The 15,107-nt window shown below is 39.0% G+C and overlaps 1 protein-coding gene across 3 annotated transcripts; it reads right to left on the bottom strand.

Moving 5' to 3' along the window:
• Positions 1 to 1,562: 1,562 nt before the first annotated feature.
• On the bottom strand, positions 1,563 to 14,715 carry LOC143453240 (phosphorylase b kinase regulatory subunit alpha, liver isoform-like). 3 transcript variants are annotated; one of them, XM_076954441.1, is made up of 30 exons: positions 13,858 to 14,714; positions 12,197 to 12,355; positions 11,928 to 11,999; positions 11,710 to 11,854; positions 11,313 to 11,476; positions 11,105 to 11,245; positions 10,330 to 10,434; positions 10,046 to 10,138; positions 9,729 to 9,905; positions 9,227 to 9,413; positions 8,670 to 8,763; positions 8,392 to 8,545; positions 8,045 to 8,189; positions 7,835 to 7,913; positions 7,586 to 7,659; positions 7,102 to 7,302; positions 6,610 to 6,627; positions 6,177 to 6,240; positions 5,846 to 5,968; positions 5,645 to 5,759; positions 5,336 to 5,457; positions 5,197 to 5,275; positions 5,027 to 5,116; positions 4,818 to 4,959; positions 4,441 to 4,547; positions 4,310 to 4,354; positions 2,970 to 3,131; positions 2,704 to 2,865; positions 2,129 to 2,332; positions 1,563 to 2,054 (listed from the first exon to the last, which is right to left on the bottom strand). In XM_076954441.1, exons 1-30 carry the CDS (start codon positions 13,933 to 13,935, stop codon positions 1,875 to 1,877), a joined length of 3,681 nt encoding a protein of 1,226 aa, XP_076810556.1. In that variant the 5' UTR covers positions 13,936 to 14,714; the 3' UTR covers positions 1,563 to 1,874. The 3 variants fall into 3 exon arrangements, with proteins under 3 accessions (XP_076810556.1, XP_076810567.1, XP_076810578.1); XM_076954452.1 differs by lacking the exon at positions 6,610 to 6,627 and having other exon boundaries at positions 13,858 to 14,715; XM_076954463.1 differs by lacking the exon at positions 4,310 to 4,354.
• Between the last annotated feature and the right edge of the window lie 392 nt (positions 14,716 to 15,107).

Below are 15,107 nucleotides of genomic sequence, written 5' to 3'. Positions count from 1 at the left end.
AACACCTGTATGACGTAACTATTTCACTCCTTGTAGGTCATGCACTCGCTGCACAAGACATGCGGTTTAGTTTAGAAAAAGACTGTCACGGTTTCACTGGAAAAATCATACGTATGAAGCTATTTTTATAATCTCTTGTTAACCTAACTTAAATGCTAAAACATAATAACGGAAATTTAACCCGAGTCTTCCTTTTAACCTAAGTCTAACTTCAATTTAAGTCTAAAATCAACTGGTCTGGTGGCGCAAAAGTGCACAACCACGTGCTGCATTAGTATACTAGTCCCTGCTACCCAAATTGTGACGTCATTCGATTATGCACTTTTGCACTATAATAGCGTTGCCATGCGTCCCGATTTTTCGGGACATGTCCCGGATTTTACTGCTAAAATCTGCGTCCCGAAAAAAAAAGTAAAAACTGACGTAAGTCCCGATTTTAGTTGTAGTTTGTTAATTTTTGTTGTTTTTTCCTGATGCAGTCGTACCGATGGCAAGTTTCATAATGAACACTAAGTAAATAAATAGATATATGTCCTGAAGACCTTGCCGTCACTTTTCTGCCAGTCCCGACACATAGTAAGTTTTTACATAGTTGCTAATACCAATTATATTTTAGAAATAAACACGGTGTCGTGACAGGCGGTTCTTGTGTCGTCCCGAATTTGGCCCACTCAGAAATGGTAGCCCTACACTAGTCCCAAATCAACTATTTGTGCATGCCCATTGGCCATTACAGTATCTTAAACCAATGCGCCTATCCCTGACAAAGAGCTTTAGATTTACAACGAGCAATTAACAATTTAGATGAAAAGAAAGATTTATGATGTCATAGTTCAACATTTAGATAATTAACAAAGGAACCGAGAAAATAGTTTCGAACCAACAATTTTTTTCGGTGAAACAGAGGTAACCACATCTTGCTGCAACGGTGCCCAAACTATTGGTTAAATTACTAGAAGCGCCAACTCAGAGTTTCACAGGAGAAAACTAAGCCAAAATCAAGGTCAAAAGTCAAACACGAATCCGTGCTTAGAGACAAACTTAATAAGAACAGTCTTACACATTTCTGCGACAATGAAAACTTAACAGACGACTTAATTCTTCCAGCAAATCCCCCCCCCCCCCTCTGACCTTCAGCTAACGCTAACTTCAATAAAACTTCACGACATAAGTTGACTCGGTTATTTTGTTACACTTGATCAAACAGATCATGCTTACTCCAACATCGTTTTATGATATCACAATCATCTCCTTGGAAGGCCGAAGCCATTCAAGCAAACAATACGTCACAGAAGACAAACACGTCAACCAATTATATGTGACTGTGGGCTTTACTCTGCCAAGAATATTAGCGCCAAAATCTGAGCCAAGTCACATCCAAAATACATGTTTCAGCAACAGCTTCCACACGTCTCTTTCCATAGTAGAGATGTTCGGCGTTGAGTTTATTTTGCGGCCATCCCACGCATCGCCAGTGATGCATTGAACCTGTTTATCAAGTTACAAGTCACGTGTGCTGTTACATGGCCCACACTTGCTTCGATTTTCGACACATGAAAGGCTGAAAGTTGAGCATAAATTTTATTTTCTGAGAATAAATAAAACGCAATAAACGGACGCAGACACGGGCATTCTGCGACTCACATTCGAGTATATTGGCAGCAACACAAAGAGTATACGATTGGCATAACTGGAACACAAGCCCGTACAAGATCTAGCATTACACATATAAATCATGTTGAGCGCAGCTAGTGACGGTTAGCGACCCATATAATTATGACGTCACAGTGTAAGGGGGTTAGGGAGCCTGTGAAAAAAGCAAGAGCAGTGGGGCCGGACCCTTATAATACGGGGTAAGAAGTATCCCCGAGTTTTTAACTTAAGGTGCAGTCCCCGATATTATCAGGGAAATATTCACTGAAAGACGACGCGACAGCTTTCGATAGATAAGTCATAGTGCCGAAAGGTCCGCTTGGTGCACAATCGTAGAACTCGGTGCAGACGCCGGTGTTGGGGTCTTTGTGCAGCAAATCCTCGGGTGCTTCGTCCGCAACCTGAAAAAATCATTAAGAACAGTCTGAAAAAATGTTTAAAATCAATTTCGCAAAGTCTAGGTCGGCGGCCTGACCTCGTCATCGTAGAATAAATCGCTGGCTTTGAGAAGAACCCGATCCACGTTCAAATTGTCGGATAGAAATCTTACGTTGGGCGCATCGGCAAGCAAAGTCAGAACTATGACGGTTTCCACCACTAGCTGGCGGTATTCAGGCTGCGGAATGTGGTTGAGTACGTTCTCGACAAGCAACGCGAATTTGAGCTCGCCGCGTGTCATCTGGAAACATATCGGTTAAAATATTAACATTATCGTGCTTGTGATAAAACAACTAACGGGTTAAGACACGGTTTGTTTTAACTCCAGATATGATTTTTCATCGTATTATGGCCGCTTCATTCCACTTAAGCTTTCTATGACGTCACACTATTTAAAACACTTCACTGTAAAATTTTCAATGCAGTGGCCGTTTCACCGAAAACATTGTTCGATAAATTTTGTTTGATTGTACGACAAATCAAGTCAAATATTTCCACACACTCTAACTTAACCACAAGTATTTGTGGATTCTTTTTCAAACTGTAAAACTCAACCTTAATGTGTCGGTAGAACAACCATACCAATACAAGATGCTAGTTAGGAAACGTCACCTCCTTGGTCACATAACCAGGTATGTAATGACCGCTGATGACCACACCATAGCACTTCTCCAGTAACCTCCATATTCTGGAGTAGAAGTTCTCTGGGACCCTATTTAAGGCCCCGTCGATTCTGCGCCTCCGTACCCACTGTCCCCTTTTCTGCCCCGTGAACTGGAAAGTGAAGAAAAATTTCACAATTAATGCTTCCATAGTAAAACCATTGTTGCATCACAAAGATGCGAGGTGATAGGGAAAGCACCTCACAATAATCTAACCTGGGCATAATTTGAGGGAACACGGAAGAATTCAGACTGCGAGCTTCCGACGCTGTTCTGGTTGCTGTGAGGGCCAGCGCTCGTCTCTGTCAACTGGGAATCGGTCGACATTCCCCTCTGCGTCCAGCTTGGAGGAGAGATCAATCCAGAGAGATCTTTATGCTGTAACAATGCTCCGGTTATGACATCACACTAAATGCATTATTATTAATCTTTTACTTAAATCTTTCAACTTGCTTATTCATTTTACAATGATTCCTTTCAATTAACTGAAGGCAGGCATTACACACTCGAAATTACTTCCACATGCAAGCACTGCCTCAAAGGATGAATGCCCTAGCCTAGAAAATAAAAATCGGTTCATCTGCTGACGTTTCAGGACATATTTAACTTTTTTTCCAAGCTGCAATGATATAATCAATGCTGCTGCTGCGATATCAATGAGCAACATAACTCTGTCTGTAAATAACTTGATTGCCAGCTTCTTGGTTTTAGTATTTTATCCTTCAGGTAACTCGTGGTTACCAAAACTTTGTCGCCACTTTCAAAGTTTTGTACGGTAAGGTATCACCAGCCATGGCAACATAAAAGACATGGGAGATGATTATTTTCATTGTGATTCTAAGCTTCTTCCAGGAAGTGGTTTTCCCGGGTTTTAAGCATCCAAAAAGTAAATGAAAACATGCTCTGTCTTTCATTTAAACTTTAAAATAAAACAAATTTAAAAATCAAAGCAGGGCTTTGCAAGGTTCATCAGCGAAGCAGCTGATGGCAATTTTAAAATTAAAGTCGAGCTGTGCTATCAATACCGGCATGCAGTTCATTATAAGCACTCCGATTGCTTACATGACGTGTTAAACAAATTAAATCACTCAAAGAAGCAGCGCTACACCGGCCAAGCTAAACTGTTCCTCATTTTTCTCAAACTCATCTTCAACTGAACATGAAAATGGGATTACCAGTGTTGGCGGCATACTTCAGAGCTAACCCTGCTAGTGCTTGCTACAAACTAATTCTACTGCAAGATCCTACCAGATCTACAGATTTTTTTGCTTGAAATCAGTAAAACCTGATGATCTTGGTCAAATTGCTGCCATTATTTGATCATAACTAAGGTTTGTGATGTAATAAAAACAATAGTGTCATTCAACAACCAAAAGTCAAATGAAAAAGTTTGAACATTCACTGCGAAATTTTCACTAAAGCTTGCAGATTTGTGCAGTCTCTTGAACCTCAATTCTACCTAAAATAAATCTCAGTTTTGTGTTAATTAATGGTCATATCGGGTGATGGTTAAACGCTACATCCACCATGTGTGCAAGTTCATGATGCATACTCACGTTCAATTTCACGCTCGAATCGCTGCTGTGCGACGAAGACAGACGCTTGAAAACAACGTTTCAGTCACGATCACGACAATGTTTCATTAATGATATGCAATTGACGACAAATAGCAAGGCAAGCCGCCTACCCGCAATCTCCGCTTCAAAACGTGAAATTTTGTCTTATCGGCTTTCGATGATCGTTCGGTGTGCAGAGAGATCTCATGATACAATGCCGCTGATGACGTGGCTCGCACTAAAATAGAAACAAGAGTTAGGAATATCAGTTAGTTCAAGTTGTGAGATATCTCGGGTATTTATGTTTATATGAAGCTGAGGAAGAAACAGATTCGTTCATGAAGAGAAATAAAAGTTGACGTAATTGCAACATTTTTCTAATCACAGCGGGGCCTCTTTCATGACAAGTGTGTCCATGTTCCAAAGATTAAATACAGCTTAGGTCGACTGTCTGCAGAAAGCAAGTGTGGCTTGCTGTGAAGTAGATCAACACTGAGTTGTATCTCACCACTTTTAATCACTCCGAACTCCTTTCCGCTCAATATGTTGTGCATGAGTTGTTTCATCTCGAACGGGCTCAGGCTCATGAGATGTGCTGACGCCTCTTCACCGCAACAACGGAGATGACGCGCCAGTTCGCTCGCCATCACCTGCCACGCCCTCGTCGTATCAATCAGCTTGAAACTCATTCGTAAACATGAACCGTTGTGAGCATACCTGTATGATGAGTCCCACTCGAAGGCGCAGAAGGTCGTTGAATAAAGATGGGGACGCTCTCATAAACATGGCCAAGTACATGATGATCTCCTGCCAGATCAATCCATCGATTGTTCACAGATTAAGATGTTATTGTAAATATTTCTAATGTTTATTACATCATAATGTACCTGTGTGAGCACAGCAATGTCGGTGTCTTCCCCGAACGACTCCATGATGATGTTGTGAAGTTCGTCGCCCGGGAGAGGTCTGAAATAACATATTAGCTGTAAGTGATTATGATGTCATAAACAACCGAAAGTGACTCACCTGGTAACCGTCGTCTCGCGAGGTTCTTGGGGCAAGCCAACCGTGACCTGCTTCTGCCGGACGAGAAGATCAGTGAGGGCCTGAGATAACCCACTCACTCTCTTCTGCAAGAGGCCAGTTAGCTAGAGAAGGAGAGATGAAGATCAAGGAGAACGCAGCATAGCAATGAACTTGTTGCAGCAGAGTATTTCCAGTGATAAATATCATCATCACAGAAGTTACGTTAAATTCATCGTCAATGTGGTATATCATGACAATTCATATAATTTGCAATGTCACTGGAGCAACCGATAAAGCTTTATACCTCACCTGTCTGACAACCATCCAGTTACCCTGCTGCCCCGATCTATCGTAAAGTTCTTCAACAAGATCACTGACGAGTGCCCCTGAGCTGCCCCCTATCTCTGTGTCCCAGTTGGGTCCCCTGTTAGTGCAAAAAGACGTTGGGGTCAACGTTGATATAATGAACGTTCAGGCACAATCTTCATCGCAAACGATGATGCGACTGACTTCTTTGTATAAAGATAATGGAGGATGTCGGCTTGTTCCCATAACTGGTTAGTTTTGTCTAAGCGGGCGACGAGAACTTTCGGATCCAATTCCTCGTCGTCGGCGTTATTTTCCTCCAAAAGTCTGACAATGGAATGTACAAAACATGAATGCAAGTGAGACAAAGTCACGTTGTGGTTATAATATTAAAAGCAAGATGCAGAGATTGGCCTTCTGTTAACAATAGGACAATAATGTGACTTTAGGTTTGAAAAATTTTAACAGCATGAAGTACAACGTGTAAACACAACATATTAAGCATTAAACCAGAAACATGTGCAAGTTAACTCACGTTTCTGACTTCCACATTTTGCGACTTCCCTGTCTTAAAAGCTGCTGGTTGAACGTGGCGATGTCTATGAAACATTTTTTATGTTAAAGCGGCAAAATATTATAAATTAATGCTGCACACACGGCTATTGCAACAATTCAGAGTTAGAAAGCATTCAAGAGAACAATCCACTCCAACAAGCAACATGCACTATGGATGTACGGCAAGCATATTTCCAAGAATATTATGACATGGCTTCAGGATTAAACTTTGCGTAATTCTACAAATTACGAGGCATTCACGAAGATCATGCATTTAGCTGAGATGTGATTTGTTTGACTTTGACACCACAGACCACAACAGCAATGACAAGCAGTAAAATATGTGAACTACTACTCAATAATTAAACATTTGTGAAATAAAGTGATTTACAACAAGGGTAGATTTAACTCACCAGGGCCAACCAATGAACCTATATACACAGATTGGTAAAATATCAGGTATTATTTGCATCTAATTTACAAATTTAACCCAAGTTTGCAACCATTCTGCTAAAACCTAAAGAATATTTTTAGAACTGGTAAAACAATTCCAGCTTTGGTAAACTCTATGTAATACAAGTAGTTCAATGCATGGTTTCATTAACCAGCATGCAACAAAACAGCAACCACACGCTATAGACATCAAAACCAATACATAACGGTGGCTTAGATGTCTTGTGTATAATCTTACAACAAAATTTTAAAATAACTTCTACAATAGCAGGATTTTAATTTCCAAGTAACTAATTTGCAATGATCACAATAATAATCAGACTAAGGCAAAATTTATTCATTCTGTAGCAACATCTGAGTGGTGATTATCAAGTATAAGACGTGAGTTCTTATTCAAATTATATTTATTTTGTGTCATCTAAGAGAGGAACAGTTTTATCCGAGCCACTTACGAGTGAGGTCGGCGGAAACTCGCTTGTGCTTGTGACGTTCCGACAACCTTGCTTCAACCAGCGCCTGGTCTGAATCGTCCGCTTGTGATTGGTGGAAATGTTGGAAAGGAAGACTTAACCCCTCGATCACGGATCCGAGACGATATCGGCGAGGTGCAGGACGACTGAAGAGCACGTCAATCAGGGAATCATTTTCACGATCTGTGAAACAATATTCTTTCATGAGCACCAAGATTCTTTATTCTTAAGTTGTGCTGCACGTGATATAGATTATCCGACAATTTTTGTAATAAGCATTATCAATGTTCACTGCATTTGCGCTTCCACTCAACACTTGGCTGGAGTTTTATTTCCATTTTTAACAACGATTCATGACAGCTTTATGAAAAATTTTTCCGGGGGTTTCAATGTCGCGAGTTAATGACTCGGGCAAGTGATGGGTGAGGACAAACAAGGGGTACCTCTGAAACACTCAAGCCCTCACCTTCAGTTTCAAGAAAAGTTAATCTGGAGAGACAGGAAGTGCTGAGGAAACTACCCAAGGTCCCAAGCTGCACCCTGCAATGAGATGATAAGATACAACAAATGACCTCGACGAAAGTCTGTCAGCTTGACAGCTCACATTCAGCAATGACATTTCCGTTGATTACTATGATACAACACTTAACACATTGTGGCCGTGTAAAGCTGTGAACTTCATTAACAGATAATAAAATGAAGGATATGTCCTCACCTGACCCCATACAAGTAGCCGCTCTGTATCTTCCTCAGGGTCGAAATGAGCGAAGGTTTAAAATTCTCGCCGTCATCAGCTACGTAACAACATTCATTTTAGAAATTAACAACAAGTGACTCATTGAGTTATATTACAAGATACTGAAGGTAGACAATAAAAGCAGTATTTGAAACACTGAATCTGTGACAAGAACACAAGGGAACTTACTTAGCATCCCGCCATGTATGGGAATCGTGATGATTGGCCGACCGGGCATGGTCCAACTAGAAGCTAGATATTGCAAGTCTGTCATCAACATGTCAATCAACATATCGGTATCCAAGGACATGTAGAAATCCCGTTGATCCAACAACTGCAAGGGATTAAAAATTTCAATCCAGTGAAGTAAATGTAAGTAAAAGAGTTTAGCCCCATAGTTCAATGTTAATTGAGGTCGGTAACTAACAGGACTTTAACTTATCATATTAACTTATTGCATACATTAACCGATACATTTATGAATTATTAACTCTCTAATTGGTATTACACGATGTCATGATACACAATGAACTTACATTAGGTGTAAAAGCAAATGTTGTTCCTCGAATTGTATAAAGCTTGCTCGTGGCCAGGATGCCCATCTGGTTGACAGGACGACCGGACAATTTGAGTTTTGGACACGTTCCAAGCCTCGAATAAATGCTGGATAGAACTTTTGCTGGTTGGACTCTGTCAAAACAAGCTTCCATCAGCAAATACAACCTAAACCTGCAACACCTCGAGGGATTTGTAAAAAACAAAACTGAAAGTGACAAGTTTTTAACTGAAGTTTTGTAGAAACAAAGCAAGGAACCTGATCGGGGTAATTTCGTGCATCGTTTCAACATGGATCCCAACCGTGTTGTTTAAAATATCCTGGAATAAATTTTCCTCAGCCACTACGGCAACTACAAACATCACAACCTGCTATTATGATGCTGCTGGTTATAAAATGCTTAATGCAAGTGAGGAAGATTCATTCATATATATAATTAAGCATTCAATAATCAAGATTATCTGGATGCAATCGAACCAAAGCTCATTATGTTATAATCATTTTATTAAAAGTTGCTAACAGAACTCAAACAGATAAATAATTGCATGGAGAAAGATATCAGCGTCTTTATTGCACTTTCCAAGTATAAAGCTCATATGTAAATGAAGAATCTATCTGTACGCTGTATATTACAGTAAGAACTAGCAAACACAAAAGAGAAAGGAAGCTACCAAAGCATATAAAACGACAGTCACAAGAAATTTATGCAAAGTTAAGCAGATGAAGGTTTATGAACAGAACTACAGAGTTTAGAGAGCAGAGAAACGGCAAATGAACAACCATGTATCACGAAACAGCATCAGACGACCAATTACCTTGGATAACAATGTCAGGTTTTATCTCCGTCGCAAATCTTCGATTGAGAGGGTCAATCTCACCGGGGGCGAGAAAGCCATCCCAAAGCAACTTACCTAAAATATAAAGGGAATGCCCCCAGAGATGGGGCAGCTTTCCAACAGGGACCCTATCCTGACTATGAGGGTTTGCTTTTTCCATTTCAACCTAAATAAAAAAACTATTATCTTAAGTCATATCTGCCTTTGCAGTGTAAGATACAGTATCTTGTTTAGGTGTTGAAGCTTATTTTGCTCAACTACCACAGCTCAATATGAAACACATTGAAAATTTTTCATTGGAATTCACACTTAGCAATGATTTCAGCAGAGAAAGTTTAAAGTAAAACAGAAATAACAACAATGTAATAATTAACTTTAGCGACATAGGCAGCTACTGTATTATAGTATCTACATGTATATATTATACAGATATTTGTGATAGGTTTCGTTGACATGATAAAAATAAAAATATGATAAACACCTTATCAGCAGGCACAGCATAGAGTTCAGGAACGCATCTAACCCCGTCTTCAAGCACAAGTATCTCGCCAAGCGCGTCCAGATACTCGATGACCTGCTGTTTGTTGTCTAGAAATATCCCGTCTAGAACCAGATATGTCCAGAAGACAGGCCATTCGCACTCAATGTGTTCAAACACCTGGTGCGGAAAAAAGTAAAAATACAGACTTTTTATCTTAGAAATGTTTAAAGAAAATAAGACTGAAGAATTTTTTGTGTCATGCCGCAGTCATATCAGTTGAGAATAATTGCACAAAGTTCCACCAAAACCAAAATTACTTTCAGTTCAGCCAGCTCATAATGCAACCGGGAAGAATCTTCCAATGCAGTTTTGTACCCGTCTCTGAGGAAACGACGGCATCCATATTTTCCCTAAAATTTACATAGAATAAATTTATCGGATGTACTGCGCTCAATCTTAGAATATGTCGGCCAACTGCTCTTTGGCAAATTTGAAAACACAAGACCTTTGTTTGAATTAAACAGGAAATATGATGATAAATTTGCCTGTTACCTTTACTACCAATTTAGTACAAAAAGCTCTACTGCATTTTGGCACAAACCTGGAGTTTATTAACAACCGACTGCTTCGTTTCATCAACCAATGACTGGTCATTAACAGCAAATGCAGGATAACCGATAACACTCAGCAACCCAGCATCTACTTCCTAACGAACAATGTAGGGTTAATGGAAAGTAAATGCTTGCATTCTTGTACAAGCAGTTCAGTCAGCACAAGCAGACAGACAAACTCAACTCGACTAAATCTTTGCAATTAAACATTCGAACATTACTACCCATTCTTAGGGATGTACAACACAGAATAAGTCAATAAGTGACTATTCTAGAATAGTTTATTCCGGATCCAGATTTTCAAATCCTGTTCTAGAATAGCTAAAAGTTAAAAAAATTAAGCACTCGCGGTGCTTTTGTTTTGCCTTTGCAATATTATTGCTGCTCACATAATTATTGTGGTTCAAGCTAGTTGACAATTGTCAAATTTACATGACACACGGTTTAATTCATGACAATTGACGCACCCAGTGCATGGTATCGGAATGTCAAATAACAATCAACAACAACTTCTCCAGCACGTGCAAAAACCTTCAATCATAAAATAAATCCATGTCCTAGAGTTCGAAAAAAATGCAAAAATTGGATTCAAATCTTTTGAGATTGGCTTGTTTAGGATCCGTTATTCTAAAATGTGCGTCCCTACACATGCCATGTAGAAACAATAGATTATGTACACAAACTACACAACCAACGAATGGCAAATTAAAGATCATTTGTAAGCCAGTCTGGAGGATCGCTGAAGGCAGCAAAACTTTATCTCACCTTTGAGTTAGACTCTCTCGGCAGCATACTCTGCAAAATCGCCTGACAAAGAGCTTTCTCATCAGGAGTAACGTGGATGACAGACTGAGGGCCACCACTTGGTCCAAATAGGTTCAATTCATCAATCGCTTCTAGTGCTGCCTGAATAATATGTCTATATCACGAGAAGCATGGATTGTGCCTGCCACTGATTCAAGCGAAATTTTACCTTGCACATTCCAACGGAACTTGCATTTAATTCAGGGACTCCGTGATTGGTCTTATCACCGCGCTCCCATATGCCATAGTCAGGAGTACGATAGGCGTGTGCAATGTAGAACACAAGGTTTTGAATAAAGGCAACTTCATCCAACGTGTAAATAATAGACAAGCCTAAAAAATGAAAATATATATACAATTTTACATTCATTAAACACAGAAAAAGATTTTTTATTGCTCAGTAACGGCAACAACTCACTAGTAGCAAAAGTAATACAGAAAAGCTTGTTTCAATGTAACCTTGCAAGGTATTATTTTGTGCTAAAACGTGAAAACTTCATTGGCAAAGAAGTGCAAAACTCAACACCACAAAGTGCTAAGGTCATTAACAATAGTCGAAAAATTACCGGAAGCAGTCATCTGAGCCAACATTAAAATATAAAGTCCAGTCGCATCCAGTTGAAGATGGCCCCATTCATGGTCACCCACGACAACCCCACATGTCGTGCGATTGTATTTTGCATGAAGAGCATCGGCGGGTGATTGGCTCGTCTAGAAACAAGAGCATACTTGACTTCAAACCAATACAAATTGAAGTCAGATAACAAAAGAGACGATGCCATACCTTGAATCGTTCAAGTTTGTCAACTTGCCGAATCATGCATTGAAGCAGGGAGCGCATGCATTTGACCACACTCTGCAAAATAAAGCAGAAGATTAATATACTACTCGTTGTACTACTACTACTACTATTCTACTCGTCGTTGTACGTTGTACTCGTACTCAACTAAAAGATTGCATTCTTTTATTACCAACACTTGAGTAAGCTCATAAACAAATGTTATGAAAACAAACTGTATTTAAAAAATCATGTGGTTTTACTGCAATATAAACCTGTTCTAGTTCATATGACTTGGCTTTGTCTTCATCAAGATCAGAATGCTTTCTGTATGCAAGAGCAAGGCCCCATACAGCCTGAAGAGAGTAGAGGTTATCCCTAACCCAAGCGTGGGGAGCATCCTTGCTTGCAGAAAACAACCCAGTAACAGGATTCTGAAAATGAGGTTTAATCAGATTAATCAAATTTGTAGCCATTTCAGTACGATTTGATAACGGTAATCCTCACTGGAGAGTATGGCAGTTTTTGACAAGAAATGATGTGGGCATAGACGCAAACAATGGGATTACAGCCAATACACATTCCAGATGAGTTACACCAAAGATTTTTGGCATGGCCTACAGTCAAGCAGCGTAAACACGGTTTAACCTCAGCATGACACAGAACCAATTCACATCTTAGCACAACCGTGGCAACGGCAAATTCACTTTGCATTTTCGTTTTCCTCTTGTTTAGACGAAAAAGAGTACATTGTCACTTTTTTTTTTTTAATTGTGGTTGGCATGTAGCGCTTTTGATCTATTCATATTGTACGCCAAACTGGCCTTCGGTGTTCGCTCCGCACGGAATACATCCCAGAATTACAGCAGTCACTAAGTCTTTAATTCTATGTTTATTTATTGCAATTTGCTGTTCAAAAAAAACAAATTTGCCTTGTTTGTTTATAATAAAAACATTGTTGATTCTCCTGCACGCCTGTGCCAGACTTTCCAGTTTCCAATATCAGAATATGGATGGTGGATGGCCGACTAACTCTGGATGGTAATGATCATCCAAAACATTACCAGCTCCGGCTGGATGGTAATGATACAAATGAGTTTTCTTCAAACAATTGACCTTTTCCGAGTAACCGCCAACATTTTTTTGGTGGCAAGACTTTTCCGATCGTCATAACAATGAAATGAATGAATGCATGACAATGAATGATATGATACAACAAATCAATGCAAAACAATGAAAATTGTCGATCCACTTGTCGATCCACTTGTCGATTTTTTTTTAGATTACAAGTGTTCTGGGCAGTGGGTTGCACTGATTTCGCTCAGGTGAGTTGCATATAAATTCTTTTCCTGATGAATAAGAAATTATAAAAACACGAAGATATTGTCTAGTTCTTATTTTACAGTGGTTTGAATCCTACTCACTGGACTTGTTTGATATGACGTCTAGATACTTGGTCAGCATAGCATGCGACGTAAGATGCGTAAGAGTTTGCATGTTATCTGCGGTGTGTTACGTACAATAATTTTGTTTCGCATGTTAAGCCAAGTTTAAAATAATCAACTAGAAGTTAATACAAACCGAATTATTACATTCAAGCGCGACGCAAATACCACGCAAACTCTTATGCATTTTACGTTGTATGCTACGCTGACCACTTAACATGACTTCGTATCGAACAAGTCCAATGCGTAGGATTCAAAGCAGGGTAAAATAACAACGACCGTACTAGGCAACATATTTTCAATTTTTTTAATCCGTAAAGGAATTCATATGCTACTCACCAGAGCAAAATTTTTACAATCCAGTATCTAGAACACTTGTACTTTAAAGAATAATCAAAGTGGGTCAAAAATTTCTATTGTTAAGTACAGGCGATCGAAGAACACTTGCTCCTCATTCAACTAATTAAAAAAAGTTTGTAAGACAAATTCACCTGAAACTTCAAAATACTTCTTTGAATAATCCGAGCATAATTGTCCAATTTAACTCCAGAATTGCTGCGACTTCGCATAATCAGGTTTAACTACTTCCAGAAAGTTTCAAACAAAATATGGTATCTTTCTCAGCATGCCTATAACCAGTTTGAAATTGAGTACAAACAACTGCTCAAATAGTTTATTGGTCTTCAGAAACAAGGAATCGATTTAATCTTGAAAGGGAATTCCTTTATTTGGTGTTTGACTTATCCATCAAAATGCTTTTCACAAAGTGCACACTTAATCATGGACGTTAAAATGTCACAACAAAAAGTTTTACAAAAATTTCATATTCGCTTGAGCGTGACTGTATAATCAACGATATAAAGTAAAAGTATAAAGTTTATATCGTTGGTATAACGGATACATGACCAAAACAGCAAAAAAATATTTATTAATGAAACATTTCGGTTGACAATACAATCATCCTGGAAGTAGACTTAGAGAAACAATAAAAACGGCGAGATTTTTAACTACTGCAGTGAGAGAAATAACGAACAACTGACGAATACCCACATAAGGACTGCGTTGAATGTTACAAAAATATAAAGGAAGTGACCGATATAAAGTCTAAATTGAGAGATAGTTAAAGTTTGTTGACTGGTTGAGTTTTTGTCTTCAGTTTCCGATCTTGACCAGCCATTTATAAAATATCCGGTTTAGCAAAGTTTATTGTGTGATTGGGATGTTCGTGGAGATGGCTGGCAACGTTTGCTTTGTTATTATCAGGTTTATTATTGTTACAGCTTTGCAGAGTTTATTATTTCGAATTTCTTGGTTTGATTTACCAAGTTTTGCGGATCTTATTACCGGAGAACTTTACCGTTAATCTTAGGTACATGTCGTTTTGGAGATCGAATCCGAGTTCGGTAATTAGTTGCTCAAGTTCATCTTCCTACTTTATTTTGCAATGTATTTCAGAGTACAGTATTGTTATTATTAAGCTCTAAACCTACAACAGGCAAATTTTGCGATTTGTTTACGCATATAGTACTTTTGACTTTATCATAGATATCTTATAAGCAGGTCATAAGCATCAGTTTGGGGGAATTTGTTCCCTACGCAATCGCCCATCTCGTGGAGTTGTGGAAAATGTAATAACTAATAATACCTTATCGAACCAATAACCATGGTTTATATGGTTAGAGTTGTTATTCATAAGTCATTGCGTAAGTGCGTTTCTAACATAGTAACGCTTAATGGCGTA

The sequence above is a fragment of the Clavelina lepadiformis genome, chromosome 1 (assembly GCF_947623445.1).
Source record: "Clavelina lepadiformis chromosome 1, kaClaLepa1.1, whole genome shotgun sequence".
Classification (NCBI taxonomy): domain Eukaryota; kingdom Metazoa; phylum Chordata; class Ascidiacea; order Aplousobranchia; family Clavelinidae; genus Clavelina; species Clavelina lepadiformis.
The sequence above is the reverse complement of the archived record's forward strand: the minus strand, read 5'-3'. Positions and strand labels throughout refer to the sequence as shown.

What these genes read in the sequence shown, in the direction of transcription:
- LOC143453240 (XM_076954441.1), bottom strand. Translation starts at nt 13,935, where the DNA reads ATGCGAAGTCGCAGCAATTCTGGAGTTAAATTGGACAATTATGCTCGG. An exon ending in CGCGAGACGACGGTTACCAG is followed by an intron (nt 5,276 to 5,335) that starts GTGAGTCACTTT and finishes ATGTTATTTCAG; the next exon opens with ACCTCTCCCGGGCGACGAAC. An exon ending in ATTCGAGCGTGAAATTGAAC is followed by an intron (nt 3,132 to 4,309) that starts GTGAGTATGCAT and finishes GCATTGTTACAG; the next exon opens with CATAAAGATCTCTCTGGATT.